At 46.3% G+C, this 15,000-nt stretch overlaps 2 protein-coding genes across 5 annotated transcripts in view; both read left to right on the forward strand.

Moving 5' to 3' along the window:
* Nucleotides 1–15,000, forward strand: part of lcp2a (lymphocyte cytosolic protein 2a) — a 34,849-nt gene that overhangs the window by 13,535 nt on the left and 6,314 nt on the right. For 2 of the 3 annotated variants that reach the window (XR_012590196.1, XM_074610043.1), the window contains exons 6-14: nucleotides 19–59; nucleotides 320–509; nucleotides 3,282–3,367; nucleotides 4,012–4,081; nucleotides 4,242–4,319; nucleotides 11,872–12,022; nucleotides 13,918–13,936; nucleotides 14,017–14,032; nucleotides 14,116–14,203. Coding sequence is in view for 2 of the 3 variants with exons in the window: in XM_074610043.1 (XP_074466144.1) it covers nucleotides 19–59; nucleotides 320–509; nucleotides 3,282–3,367; nucleotides 4,012–4,081; nucleotides 4,242–4,319; nucleotides 11,872–12,022; nucleotides 13,918–13,936; nucleotides 14,017–14,032; nucleotides 14,116–14,203 (739 nt within the window). In the remaining variant the exon portion in view is untranslated. Of the gene's footprint in view, nucleotides 1–18; nucleotides 60–319; nucleotides 510–3,281; nucleotides 3,368–4,011; nucleotides 4,082–4,241; nucleotides 4,320–4,840; nucleotides 4,858–5,118; nucleotides 5,139–11,871; nucleotides 12,023–13,917; nucleotides 13,937–14,016; nucleotides 14,033–14,115; nucleotides 14,204–15,000 lie in introns of all 3 variants that reach the window. The other variant, XM_074610044.1, reaches the window with a different exon arrangement.
* On the forward strand, nucleotides 5,166–8,257 carry LOC141752269 (uncharacterized). 2 transcript variants are annotated; one of them, XM_074610045.1, is made up of 3 exons: nucleotides 5,166–5,580; nucleotides 5,622–6,544; nucleotides 6,968–8,257. In XM_074610045.1, the coding sequence occupies exons 2-3, from the start codon at nucleotides 6,484–6,486 to the stop codon at nucleotides 8,233–8,235; spliced, it is 1,329 nt and encodes a 442-aa protein (XP_074466146.1). In that variant the 5' UTR covers nucleotides 5,166–5,580; nucleotides 5,622–6,483; the 3' UTR covers nucleotides 8,236–8,257. The 2 variants fall into 2 exon arrangements, with proteins under 2 accessions (XP_074466146.1, XP_074466147.1); XM_074610046.1 differs by having other exon boundaries at nucleotides 5,166–5,480.

Consider the following 15,000-nt stretch of genomic DNA (forward strand, 5'->3'; position numbering starts at 1 on the left):
CTGCTTCCTCCTCTGCAGACTCGGCTGCTGACGCTCAGGGCTGGGGGGAAGACGAGTTTGTAAGTCTGACCTTCATCGTTTCTGTCTCTGTTCGTTCCATTTTACCCAGAAACACTTTTATTAATGTCATTATTTCATATTTCAAGATGGTAAATATTTCAGAATCACTCAAACATTCAATGTGCTGCAGAGTTAGATGAGCTCACCGGCTGCAGGTCTGTAGGACGTTGCTGTTTGGTTGTTAGGTCGTTGTCGGGGTGTTCGGGTGGTTGCTAGGGTGGTTGCTAGGGTGTCATCCTCCTCTCTGTCTGTCCGTCAGGACGATGAGTTTGATGATGACTACGAGAGTCCGTACAGCGGTGACGAGGAGGGCAGCGGGGGCGACTACGAATCCCCGAACGATGACGCCGACGGAGCCAACGACTACGAGCCTCCACCCTCCGAACCTCCAGAGGACCTGGTTCACAAGCTCATTCCCACCCTGCCCATCGGAGACAGCGACTACATAGGTAGGTACCAGACTACATAGGTAGGTACCAGACTACATAGGTAGGTACCAGACTACATAGGTAGGTACCAGACTACATAGGTAGATACCAGACTACATAGGTAGGTACCAGACTACATAGGTAGGTACCAGACTACATAGTTAGATACCAGACTACATAGTTAGATACCAGACTACATAGGTAGGTACCAGGCTACATAGGTAGATACCAGACTACATAGTTACTAGGTAGGTACCAGACTACATAGGTAGATACCAGACTACATAGTTACTAGGTAGGTACCAGACTACATAGGTAGGTACCAGACTACATAGGTAGGTACCAGACTACATAGGTAGATACCAGACTACATAGGTAGGTACCAGACTACATAGGTAGATACCAGACTACATAGGTAGATACCAGACTACATAGTTAGATACCAGACTACATAGGTAGGTACCAGACTACATAGGTAGGTACCAGACTACATAGGTAGATACCAGACTACATAGGTAGATACCAGACTACATAGGTAGGTACCAGACTACATAGGTAGATACCAGACTACATAGGTAGGTACCAGACTACATAGGTAGGTACCAGACTACATAGGTAGATACCAGACTACATAGTTAGATACCAGACTACATAGTTAGATACCAGACTACATAGGTAGGTACCAGGCTACATAGGTAGATACCAGACTACATAGTTACTAGGTAGGTACCAGACTACATAGGTAGATACCAGACTACATAGTTACTAGGTAGGTACCAGACTACATAGGTAGGTACCAGACTACATAGGTAGGTACCAGACTACATAGGTAGGTACCAGACTACATAGGTAGATACCAGACTACATAGTTAGATACCAGACTACATAGTTAGATACCAGACTACATAGGTAGGTACCAGACTACATAGGTAGATACCAGACTACATAGGTAGATACCAGACTACATAGTTAGATACCAGACTACATAGTTAGATACCAGACTACATAGGTAGGTACCAGACTACATAGGTAGATACCAGACTACATAGGTAGATACCAGACTACATAGTTAGATACCAGACTACATAGTTAGATACCAGACTACATAGTTAGATACCAGACTACATAGGTAGGTACCAGACTACATAGGTAGATACCAGACTACATAGTTAGATACCAGACTACATAGTTAGATACCAGACTACATAGTTAGATACCAGACTACATAGGTAGGTACCAGACTACATAGTTAGATACCAGACTACATAGTTAGATACCAGACTACATAGTTAGATACCAGACTACATAGGTAGATACCAGACTACATAGGTAGATACCAGACTACATAGTTAGATACCAGACTACATAGGTAGGTACCAGACTACATAGGTAGATACCAGACTACATAGGTAGATACCAGACTACATAGTTAGATACCAGACTACATAGTTAGATACCAGACTACATAGGTAGATACCAGGCTACATAGGTAGATACCAGACTACATAGGTAGGTACCAGACTACATAGGTAGATACCAGACTACATAGGTAGATACCAGACTACATAGGTAGATACCAGACTACATAGTTAGATACCAGACTACATAGGTAGATACCAGACTACATAGGTAGATACCAGACTACATAGTTAGATACCAGACTACATAGTTAGATACCAGACTACATAGGTAGATACCAGGCTACATAGGTAGATACCAGACTACATAGGTAGATACCAGACTACATAGGTAGGTACCAGACTACATAGGTAGATACCAGACTACATAGTTAGATACCAGACTACATAGGTAGATACCAGGCTACATAGGTAGATACCAGACTACATAGGTAGATACCAGACTACATAGGTAGGTACCAGACTACATAGGTAGATACCAGACTACATAGTTAGATACCAGACTACATAGGTAGATACCAGACTACATAGGTAGATACCAGACTACATAGTTAGATACCAGACTACATAGGTAGGTACCAGACTACATAGGTAGATACCAGACTACATAGGTAGATACCAGACTACATAGTTAGATACCAGACTACATAGTTAGATACCAGACTACATAGGTAGATACCAGGCTACATAGGTAGATACCAGACTACATAGGTAGATACCAGACTACATAGGTAGGTACCAGACTACATAGGTAGGTACCAGACTACATAGGTAGATACCAGACTACATAGGTAGATACCAGACTACATAGGTAGATACCAGACTACATAGTTAGATACCAGACTACATAGGTAGATACCAGACTACATAGGTAGATACCAGACTACATAGTTAGATACCAGACTACATAGTTAGATACCAGACTACATAGGTAGATACCAGGCTACATAGGTAGATACCAGACTACATAGGTAGATACCAGACTACATAGGTAGGTACCAGACTACATAGGTAGGTACCAGACTACATAGGTAGATACCAGACTACATAGTTAGATACCAGACTACATAGGTAGATACCAGGCTACATAGGTAGATACCAGACTACATAGGTAGATACCAGACTACATAGGTAGGTACCAGACTACATAGGTAGATACCAGACTACATAGTTAGATACCAGACTACATAGGTAGATACCAGACTACATAGGTAGATACCAGACTACATAGGTAGGTACCAGACTACATAGGTAGATACCAGCCTACATAGTTAGATACCAGACTACATAGGTAGATACCAGACTACATAGGTAAATAGACATGATAATGAGAATGAATGATAATACCTAATAGTAAAACGTAATCTCTGTGTAGATAACCATGTGACATCCAGAGGCGGGCCCCCTGCTGTGTGTCCCCGCCCCCCCGCCTCCACGCTGTCTGCACCTCCTCCCCGGATGGTGGGTCTCATCTCAACACTAAAATACATTCAATTAAATAAATGTATAAATAAACTGTTCACTGACCTCTGACTGACCTCTGACTGACCTCTGACTGACCTCTGACTGACTTCTGAATGACCTCTGACTGACCTCTGACTGACCTCTAACTGACTTCTGAATGACCTCTAACTGACTTCTGACTGACCTCTGACTGACCTCTAACTGACTTCTGAATGACCTCTGACTGACCTCTGACTGACCTCTAACTGACTTCTGACTGACCTCTGACTGACTTCTGAATGACCTCTAACTGACTTCTGACTGATCTCTAACTGACCTCTGACTGACCTCTGACTGACCTCTAACTGACTTCTGACTGACCTCTGACTGACCTCTGACTGACCTCTAACTGACTTCTGACTGACCTCTGACTGATCTCTGACTGACCTCTAACTGACTTCTGAATGACCTCTGACTGACCTCTGACTGACCTCTAACTGACTTCTGAATGACCTCTGACTGACCTCTGACTGACCTCTAACTGACCTCTAACTGACTTCTGAATGACCTCTGACTGACCTCTGACTGACCTCTAACTGACTTCTGAATGACCTCTGACTGACCTCTGACTGACCTCTAACTGACCTCTGTCTGTGCTGTAGCCAGGAGAGTCTTCGTCCTCCTCGTCCTCGTCCTCTAGAAGAGACCACTCCCCTCACGGTAGAGGAAGATGTGAGTTCACATGTTAACACACCTCCTCCTCCTCCTCTTCCTCATAACTGATCACATGTTGATATTATATATTGATTATATCTATATATCTATATATCTATATATCTAAAAATCTATATATAGATCTGATGTTCTGTTGTAACTGTGTTGTTTGGTTCAGTGCCTCCGGGGCCACCGCAGATCCGTCGTGACATCAAACCGGGGCGAGACTCAGGATCCAACCCGTCCCCCACCAGAGGTAACCCAACATGGTCCAACATGGACCCAACGTGGTCCAACGTGGTCCAACGTGGTCCAACGTGGTCCAACGTGGTCCCAACGTGGTCCAACGTGGTCCAACATGGACCCAACGTGGTCCAACGTGGTCCAACGTGGTCCAACGTGGTCCAACGTGGTCCCAACGTGGTCCAACGTGGTCCAACATGGACCCAACGTGGTCCAACGTGGTCCAACGTGGACCCAACGTGGTCCAACGTGGTCCAACATGGACCCAACATGGTCCAACGTGGTCCAACGTGGTCCAACGTGGTCTAACGTGGTCCAACGTGGTCCAACGTGGTCCAACTATCACTGACTGATTCCTTCCTTTGGTTTCACTTTATTTCTATGTAAAATCACCATAATAAATAAACTACTTCTTCATAATTCTGAACATCTGAAAACACTCAACGATAATGTGACAAAGAAAGAAATGAAATAAAATGAAATGTGAGTTATTAATAATCAGTTTATTAATGGGATGTTTACTTTTCTCTACAGGACTTCAACGCAACACAGTGAGTTTCTTCTTTTAAAATAAACTTATTATTATTTATTATTATTGTATTATTATATTATTGTTTATTATTATATTATTATATTATTGTTTATTATTATTTATTATTATTGTATTATTATATTATTGTTTATAATTAATGTATTATTATTATATTATTTAACATCACAGCAGTTGTCAAAGACCTTAATCTTCATTTCTCTTTAAATACTTTAAACTTTTGGTCTTTATTGTTTTAATATTATTTCTGTGTTTCTTACAGCCGGAGACTCATTCCTGGAGGTGAGTACAGACTCAGCTGATCATGTTTATTAGGGATCAATACGGGATCAATACGGGATCAATACGGAGCTCCACAGGGGTCTGTACTGGGTCCTCACTACAACACGTATACTACTATTATTATTACTATTATTATTACACGGCTACTTACTGATGAAATCAATTATCAGACACAAAAACGGTCCTCCAGAGTCTGACATCAGAGCTGTATCCATAGCAACAATCTGTTATACGTAGCAACGGTCTGTTATACATAGTAACGGTCTGTTATACGTAGCAACGGTCTGTTATACTTAGCAACGGTCTGTTATACGTAGCAATGGTCTGTTATACGTAGCAACGGTCTGTTATACGTAGCAACGGTCTGTTATACGTAGCAACGGTCTGTTATACTTAGCAACGGTCTGTTATACTTAGCAACGGTCTGTTATACTTAGCAACAGTCTGTTATACTTAGCAACGGTCTGTTATACTTAGCAACAGTCTGTTATACGTAGCAACGGTCTGTTATACTTAGCAACAGTCTGTTATACGTAGCAACGGTCTGTTATACTTAGCAACAGTCTGTTATACATAGCAATGGTCTGATCTATTTCGACCTCACTCTGACCGTCACCACGGTCTTCACCTTGGAATGAAGCCATTCTTCTTCCTATCTGCGAGACCATAATATCAACAAAGTCATGTGACTGACCTTAAGAGGCTGGCCGTAGGTTATAAAGCAACCGGAAAACCATGCCTCTTCCTCTTTGCCTTTCTCGCCTCATCGGAGACCGGTAAGTATGTCGGGAAGCCAATAATCCGTCACTTTAGTGTGCAGGTGCCTTGTGTCCCTGAGGATTTCTGTGGTTTTTCCCGGGAGTTCTGTATGTAACTCTCTGTTTGTTGCAGGTAAGATAAATGATATCACCTGCGGCTGATTACCCCATAGCCTGTTTGGCGTTTTTGCGTAAGTTGGCGTTTGGGTGAGTAGCTTTGCTTATTCTCCTCTCGGAAGCAGTTGCAGAGTTACTGCTTTCAGCTGTTTCGCAAGTTAAGTTTTCTGTTTCACTCTTCGTACACGTGCGTACACGAGTGGTGTTCTTTATTTAAATAGTGGCGCGCCGATTACCAGCCCACTGAGTGTTATAGCTCACCCGGTAGAGCGGACGCTCTTACCGCGGTAGGCCGGGGTTCGAATCCACCTTCGGCATATTTTATTTAGCCAAGGATTTTGCCTTGCATTCCCCTTGGGTTTAAAAGGGCGTTTTCATTTCCCCTTAAACCTCTGTGCGCAGTAGGTGGGTTTGGTTAATTGTTCCCCCTTGTACGTCCGCGTACAGGAAAGGGGTGATTTTTAGTTCTTATGAGCAGTATTTTTGTTTATACCTTTGAGCCAGTGAGTGCATATATCCCCATTGACTACTGTTCGCAGCAGGAGGGGTTAATTTGAGATACCTCTAGTACAGCTGAGTTTACCACTGACAACTGCCTGGTACTATTATGGCTCCCCAGACTTGTCGGTTCTGTGGGGCAGCCATGGACATTCGCGACGGTCACCGTGAGTGTCCGTCTTGTTTGGGCATGGCGCATTTAATGGATGACGTTGATTGCCCATGTCCAGCAGCCATTGATCTGCCTCTGGAGGAAAGGGCCCGAAGGGCTAGGCTTGAGGGGCATTCCCAACACACTGCGGCAGCTGCTCCCCCTAGTAGGGAACGAGAGCGTCGCACGGAAAACCGCTCCCGCAAGCGTAAAACAGGGACAGTCCCAGGGGCAGGGAAAAAAACGTGCCACAGAGACTAACTCTCCGCCACTGCAGAGTCCAGCCCCACCTGTAGATGGGGCAGGGGGGCAGGAGGATACTCAGTGTCAAATCCTGGCCGCCATTCGTGGTCTGGCAGACAGGGTGAGTAGAATGGAAGCTCAGAGAGCAGCTCCACTGACTGCGGCTTGTTCGGAGGGGATCTCCCCTAGGGACTTGCCGGCATATGAAGAACATCAGACAGATCACCCTGATGCTATATCACTTTATGCTCAGGGTTCTCTCTTGGACGAGGGTCACCCAGAGATTGCTAAAGAGTCACATTGCCTTAGCCTATCTCACACAGGTGAGTCTGCGTCCGTAGACGATGGTACTGGCGATTCTGTTCCCAGTGATGTGTTTTCAAAGGTTTTGAGTGTGGCTAAGATTATGGGCCTTTCAATTCCAATTGAAGCCCCTAGCTCATCGGAGGGAGTCTGGGCTGGCATCTCGCAGTCTCGCCCCTCAGTGACTATTCCTGCAGCCGAGGATTATTGTCAGATGTTAAGGAGGTCATGGAATAATCCTGGTAGCGCCCCTCAGTTTAATTCGGGGTGCAGGAGGCTAGTCAAGGCACAGTACCCCCATGAGTCTGGTTTGGGCGATATGCCGCCTGTAGAGAGGGAAATGGCAGCTTTAACCCCTCTAGGCCCAGATAGGGTGACCACTAATCCACACTGTCCTCGTAAGGAGTGCAAGAAGACAGACCACTTGGTTTGTAGGTCCTATAATGCAGCCGCCCGCGCAGCGCGTGCAGGAAATGCACTCGCTCTCTTGTTAGCAGCGCTCAGAAGGAGCGCTAGTGCGGGTGATCAGGACACCAGAAACCTGATAGATGCGGCCCTGTCCACACACTCTCAGCTTACTCGTGACATCGGTTCCGCTATGTCGTCAGCCATGATGGCCCGCAGACAGATCTGGCTAGCTCAGACAACCCTCCCCGAGAACATCAGGAAGGAGCTTACCAACATGCCGGTGGTACCAGGTAGAGTCTTTCACTCTGACTCCCAGAGTGTCTTGGAGAAAGCTGAACAGTCTCTGCGTACTCGAGAGAGCGTGCAGTGCACATTCAGTCGGCCTGCAGCGACGAGGCAGAGACCAACGGGCCAGCAGCACCAATTCCAGGCTGCCTGGGGTCATCCAGAGCCCTGGATGCGTGGCAGGCGCCAGGGCTCAGGTGCACAAGGTTCGGGTGATGCTGCAGGAAGACTGCGACGGCAGCATCAAGGGTTTCAGCCCCGGCCTACAGCAAGAGGGGCCCCTCAAAGGAGACGCCCCCCCAAGGGTCCAGGGACCCAGGGGGCCTCTGCATAGGAGGGGTGGGGCAGCCGCCAAGGTTCACTCCCAGCTACGCCTGGACAGCTGGGAGAAGGAAGTCTCAGACCCCTGGGTAGTGGCTACTGTTGCAAGGGGTTACAGAATTCAATTTCGGCGGCGGCCCCCACCTTTTTCCAGGGTCCAGATAATGTTGGTCAAGGACCCAGTCCAGGCAAAAGTTCTGTCCGAGGAGATTGCAATCCTCCTTCAGAAGAAAGTAATTGCGAAGGTAAGGCCCAGCGAACAGCAAGCTGGCTTTTATTCAACATATTTCCTTGTTCCCAAAAAGGATGGTGGGATACGTCCCATCCTGGACCTCCGGCGCCTAAATACTTACATAAAGGTTCTGCCGTTCAGAATGCTGCACACACGGCACATTCTAGAGTCGATAGAGCAAGGGGAATGGTTCACCACTATCGATCTAAAAGACGCGTACTTCCACGTCCCCATTTGTCGGGCACATTGGCAGTTTCTACGGTTCGCATTTCAAGGGCAAGCTTACAAGTTCAAGGTCCTTCCGTTTGGTCTCTCCCTTTCTCCGAGAGTTTTCACCCGAGTGGTAGCAGCCGCTCTGTCACCACTCCAGAGGGCAGGCTTAAAGATCCTGCCATACCTGGACGACTGGCTGGTCTGCGCTTCATCTCGCGAACAGGTCATGCAGCATACCGAGAGGGTCTTAGCTCATGTCCAATCCCTTGGTTTCAGGGTGAACTTAAAGAAAAGCAACCTCGAACCGAGGCAGGAAACAGTATTCTTGGGACTTTGCCTGAACTCACTTATGATGAAGGCGTCTCTTACCCCTCAGAGGGTTGCGAGAATCCTAACGGTCTTGCGTATCTTCCGACTGGGCAAACGCCTACAGTTGGTTCACTTTCAGAGACTGCTGGGGTTGATATCAGCAGCAGTGTTGGTGATTCCGCTGGGCCTGCTCAGGGCTCGGCCCCTACAGTGGTGGCTGAATGCGTTCAACCTCCATCCACGGAGGGACAGGCATGTGAAGCTCAGAGTGACTCAGTCATGTCAGAGAGCTCTGAGCCCATGGAGGGACCACAAGTTGCTCACACAAGGTGTACCCTTGGGCAATCTACCTTCAAGGAGGACTTTGGTGTCCACAGATGCCTCCATGACAGGCTGGGGAGCAGTCTGGGAGGGCAGAATGGCGAGAGGTGTTTGGAAACCTCCATGGGACACCGAACACATCAATGTGCCCGAGCTGAGGGCTGTGCATCTGGCTCTCAGGGCCTTTCTCCCATTCATACGCGGCAGGCATGTCCTGGTGAAGTCGGACAGCTCTGCCGCAGTTTACCATGTCAATCATCAAGGAGGCACGAAGTCTCTGCGTTGCCTCAAGGTTGCACAGAGGCTTCTGCCTTGGGCTTTTCCACGTCTGGCCTCGCTAAAGGCTGTCTATGTACCAGGGGTGCTGAATCGGGCTGCAGACCTCCTCTCCAGATCGGGGCCTCTCCCGGGGGAATGGAGACTACACCCAGAGGTGGTGGCGAGTTTGTCGACTCAATTTGGCATGGCTCAGGTAGATCTGTTCGCATCCAAGGAGACAGCCCATTGCCAGCTGTGGTTTTCCCTGAGGCCTCCAGGCGGTCCTCTGGGCCTGGATGCTCTGTCTCACGAGTGGCCGAAGGGGTTACTGTACGCTTTTCCCCCACTACCATTGATTCCTCATGTGTTGGACAGAATCAACCGGGGGCACTACAAGGTTCTGTTGGTAGCCCCACGGTGGCCGGGGAGACATTGGTTTCCGGCCCTCCTTCGCCTGGTTCACGGCCGACCTTGGCCCTTGCCACTCAGGGCGGACCTTCTGTCCCAGGCGGGAGGAAAAATTTGGTATCCCAAGCCAGCTGTTATGCAGCTGTGGGCTTGGCCCCTTCTCAGTCCGTCTCTCATGACCTGAGTGACGCTGTTCAGGAGACCATAGATAATGCTAGAGCACCCTCCACACGCTACAATTACAAGCAAAGGTGGAAGTTGTTCTCATCGTGGTGCCACCATAAAGGGGCAGATCCCGTCACCTGCCCGGTGGCTTTGGTACTTGACTTCCTCCAGTCGCTGCTGGATGCAGGTAGGGCAGCTAGCACCCTGAGGGGCTACACTGCGGCTATTTCTACTTTCCATGACACACTGGGGGGTCTTTCGGTAGGGAAGCACCCCATAGTGTCCCAGTTTCTGAAAGGTGCTAACCGTCTGCGCCCAGGCAGGAGTTTACGGGCTCCATCATGGGACCTACCTTTGGTGTTGAGGTCCTTGGCTACAGCCCCATACGAACCACTGGAACAGTCAGATTTTAAGTTTTTGTCACACAAGACTGCATTCCTTTTGGCCATTTGCTCTGCCAAGAGGGTGAGCGAGCTACACGCACTGTCTGTGAGCAGCGAGTGCTTGAGGTGGAGAGCAGAATATGCAGGGGTGTCCCTGTGGCCGAACCCGTTCTTCCTCCCTAAAGTGGTAAGCCCTCAGACAGTGAATCAGGCTATTGAAATGGAAACATTCCAACCTGATCCATCTTGCCAAGAGGGAGCGGCTCTTCATACATTGTGTCCAGTAAGGGCACTGAAGGCCTATGTTGATCGTACTCGGACGCTGAGGCAGGCACACACTCAGCTGTTCGTTTGTTATGGGGGCAAGAAGTTTGGTCACCCCCTGTCTAAGCAGCGTCTGTCCCACTGGTTGGTGGAGACAATTTCTCAGGCTTACTCTAACCAAGATTTCCCAGTCCCAGAAGGTCTGGTGGCCCACTCCACACGCAGTGTGGCCACTTCATGGGCAGCTCTAAAGGGAGTTGCTGTTGGGGACATTTGTGCAGCAGCATCATGGAGTACTCCATGCACGTTTGCAAGGTTTTATAGAGTCAATGTGACGTCTACGGCAATTGGCTCCACAGTTCTTATGTCGGCCGCCGAGCATGTTGGTGAGGCGGTGGAATCTTCCGTTCCTCGCGACAATGTTGATATTAGTCATCCAAGGTGAAGACCGTGGTGACGGTCAGAGTGAGGTCGAAATAGATCGTAAGTTATGTCCATAACTATGGATCTATGAGACCGAAGGATGACCGTCACCATCTCTTGTCGCTCAGAACGGGCTGAGGCGTTCCAGGCAGGAGGAAGAGGCATGGTTTTCCGGTTGCTTTATAACCTACGGCCAGCCTCTTAAGGTCAGTCACATGACTTTGTTGATATTATGGTCTCGCAGATAGGAAGAAGAATGGCTTCATTCCAAGGTGAAGACCGTGGTGACGGTCATCCTTCGGTCTCATAGATCCATAGTTATGGACATAACTTACGTTATACGTAGCAATGGTCTGTTATACTTAGCAACGGTCTGTTATACGTAGCAATGGTCTGTTATACTTAGCAATGGTCTGTTATACTTAGCAATGGTCTGTTATACTTAGCAATGGTCTGTTATACTTAGCAACAGTCTGTTATACTTAGCAACGGTCTGTTATACTTAGCAACGGTCTGTTATACGTAGCAATGGTCTGTTATACTTAGCAACAGTCTGTTATACGTAGCAACGGTCTGTTATACTTAGCAACGGACCTAACAGGTCTAACAGTCCTGTTAGTCCTGTTAGACCTGTTAGTCCTGTTAGTCCTGTTAGACCTGTTAGACCTGTTAGTCCTGTTAGATGTTAAACATGTGCCCCTGACCTTCAGACCTCAGCAGGACGCCCCTGATCCTCCCACCTGGTCCAAACCAGCTGTTCTTCCTCCGACCTCCACCTCCGTCAACAGGACCAACTCCTCCGCCAGACCTCCTGCTGCCAACAGGTCAGAACACACAGTAGACCAGTAGACCAGTAGACCAGTGGACCAGTAGACCAGTAGATCAGTAGACCAGTGGACCAGTAGACCAGTGGACCAGTGGACCAGTAGACCAGTAGACCAGTAGACCAGTGGACCAGTGGACCAGTAGACCAGTGGACCAGTGGACCAGTGGACCAGTAGACCAGTAGACCAGTGGACCAGTAGACCAGTAGACCAGTAGACCAGTGGACCAGTGGACCAGTGGACCAGTAGACCAGTGGACCAGTAGACCAGTAGACCAGTAGACCAGTGGACCAGTAGACCAGTGGACCAGTAGACCAGTAGACAAGTCAGGGTTAGTTCATGTCCTCACAGTCAGGTTCTACTACAGCTGGAAACTCAGCAACCAGCTGGGATCATATGATGTCATAATACTCATGTTGTTGTTGTTGTTGTTGTGATGTCATAATACTCATGTTGTTGTTGTTGTTGTGATGTCATAATACTCATGTTGTTGTTGTTGTTGTTGTGATGTCATAATACTCATGTTGTTGTTGTTGTTGTGATGTCATAATACTCATGTTGTTGTTGTGATGTCATAATACTCATGTTGTTGTTGTGATGTCATAATACTCAAGTTGTTGTTGTTGTGATGTCATAATACTCATGTTGTTGTTGTTGTTGTTGTTGTGATGTCATAATACTCATGTTGTTGTTGTTGTGATGTCATAATACTCATGTTGTTGTTGTTGTTGTTGTGATGTCATAATACTCATGTTGTTGTTGTTGTTGTGATGTCATAATACTCATGTTGTTGTTGTTGTTGTGATGTCATAATACTCATGTTGTTGTTGTGATGTCATAATACTCATGTTGTTGTTGTTGTTGTGATGTCATAATTCTCATGTTGTTGTTGTTGTTGTTGTTGTGATGTCATAATACTCATGTTGTTGTTGTGATGTCATAATACTCATGTTGTTGTTGTTGTTGTGATGTCATAATACTCATGTTGTTGTTGTTGTTGTGATGTCATAATACTCATGTTGTTGTTGTTGTGATGTCATAATACTCATGTTGTTGTTGTGATGTCATAATACTCATGTTGTTGTTGTTGTGATGTCATAATTCTCATGTTGTTGTTGTTGTTGTTGTGATGTGATGTTACTCATATTGTTGTTGTTGTTGTTGTTGTTGTGATGTCATAATTCTCATGTTGTTGTTGTTGTTGTGATGTCATAATACTCATGTTGTTGTTGTTGTTGTGATGTCATAATTCTCATGTTGTTGTTGTTGTTGTTGTGATGATGTGATGTTACTCATATTGTTGTTGTTGTTGTGATGTCATAATTCTCATGTTGTTGTTGTTGTTGTGATGTCATAATACTCATGTTGTTGTGATGTCATAATACTCATGTTGTTGTTGTTGTGATGTCATAATACTCATGTTGTTGTTGTTGTGATGTCATAATACTCATGTTGTTGTTGTTGTGATGTCATAATACTAATGTTGTTGTTGTTGTTGTTGTTGTTGTGATGTCATAATACTCATGTTGTTGTTGTTGTTGTGATGTCATAATACTCATGTTGTTGTTGTTGTTGTGATGTCATAATACTCATGTTGTTGTTGTTGTTGTGATGTCATAATACTCATGTTGTTGTTGTTGTTGTGATGTCATAATACTCATGTTGTTGTTGTGATGTCATAATACTCATGTTGTTGTTGTTGTTGTTGTGATGTCATAATTCTCATGTTGTTGTTGTTGTTGTTGTTGTGATGTGATGTTACTCATATTGTTGTTGTTGTTGTTGTTGTTGTGATGTCATAATTCTCATGTTGTTGTTGTTGTGATGTCATAATACTCATGTTGTTGTTGTGATGTCATAATACTGATGTTGTTGTTTGTGTTTTGGTTTGACAGGTTCGATGCGAGGAGAGAGGTAAGTTACAGTCTTTTATTGTGAAGGTGAATGAATCCAGACTGAGCTCTGATGTTTTTCTTCTTCTCTTCTCTCGTCAGCAAACACACAACGAAGGTGACGTTTATTCTATTTCTCATTTCATAAACAAAATATCAAAATATCAGAGAGAGTCTTTAAATTCCTCTTCTCTCTTCCAGCTCCTAAACACAACACCTTCCCCCTCCAAAGTAAAGGCCTGCCCCCCCGGCCCGGACTCCCCGGGCTGCCGTCACGCCACGGAGACAGGTAGGCCCTGACTAGAACGTCACGTCAGTACCGGAGAACCGCAGGGTTCTACCGGAGAACCGCAGAGTTCTACCGGAGAACCACAGAGTTCCACTGGAGAACCACAGGGCTCTACCGGAGAACCACAGGGTTCTACCGGAGAACCACAGGGTTCTACCGGAGAACCACAGGGTTCCACTGGAGCACTGGAGGGTTCTACTGGAGGCCCGGTTCAGTTCATAGAAAATCGTCCTCCAAAGCTTGCTAAGGTTCTTCTACTGTTCTACTTCCTGCCACCAACTGAGTCTGAGTTTATTTGAACAAATCAAACAAAGACTAAATAACGACGATGAGACGACGTCTAGAACCAGAGGAGTCTATAGAACCAGAGGAGTCTATAGAACCAGAGGAGTCTATAGAACCAGACGAATCTATAGATCCAGACGAGTAGGAGTCTATAGAACCAGAGGAGTCTATAGAACCAGAGGAGTCTATAGAACCAGACGAGTAGGAGTCTATAGAACCAGACGAGTAGGAGTCTATAGAACCAGAGGAGTCTATAGAACCAGACGAATCTATAGAACCAGACGAGTAGGAGTCTATAGAACCAGAGGAGTCTATAGAACCAGACGAGTCTATAGAACCAGACGAGTAGGAGTCTATAGAACCAGAGGAGTCTATAGAACCAGAGGAGTCTATAGAACCAGACGAGTAGGAGTCTATAGAACCAGAGGAGTCTATAGAACCAGACGAGTAGGAGTCTATAGAACCAGACGAGTAGGAGTCTATAGAACCAGAGGAGTCTATAGAACCAGACG

This window comes from Sebastes fasciatus, chromosome 16, assembly GCF_043250625.1.
Source record: "Sebastes fasciatus isolate fSebFas1 chromosome 16, fSebFas1.pri, whole genome shotgun sequence".
Classification (NCBI taxonomy): Eukaryota; Metazoa; Chordata; class Actinopteri; order Perciformes; family Sebastidae; genus Sebastes; species Sebastes fasciatus.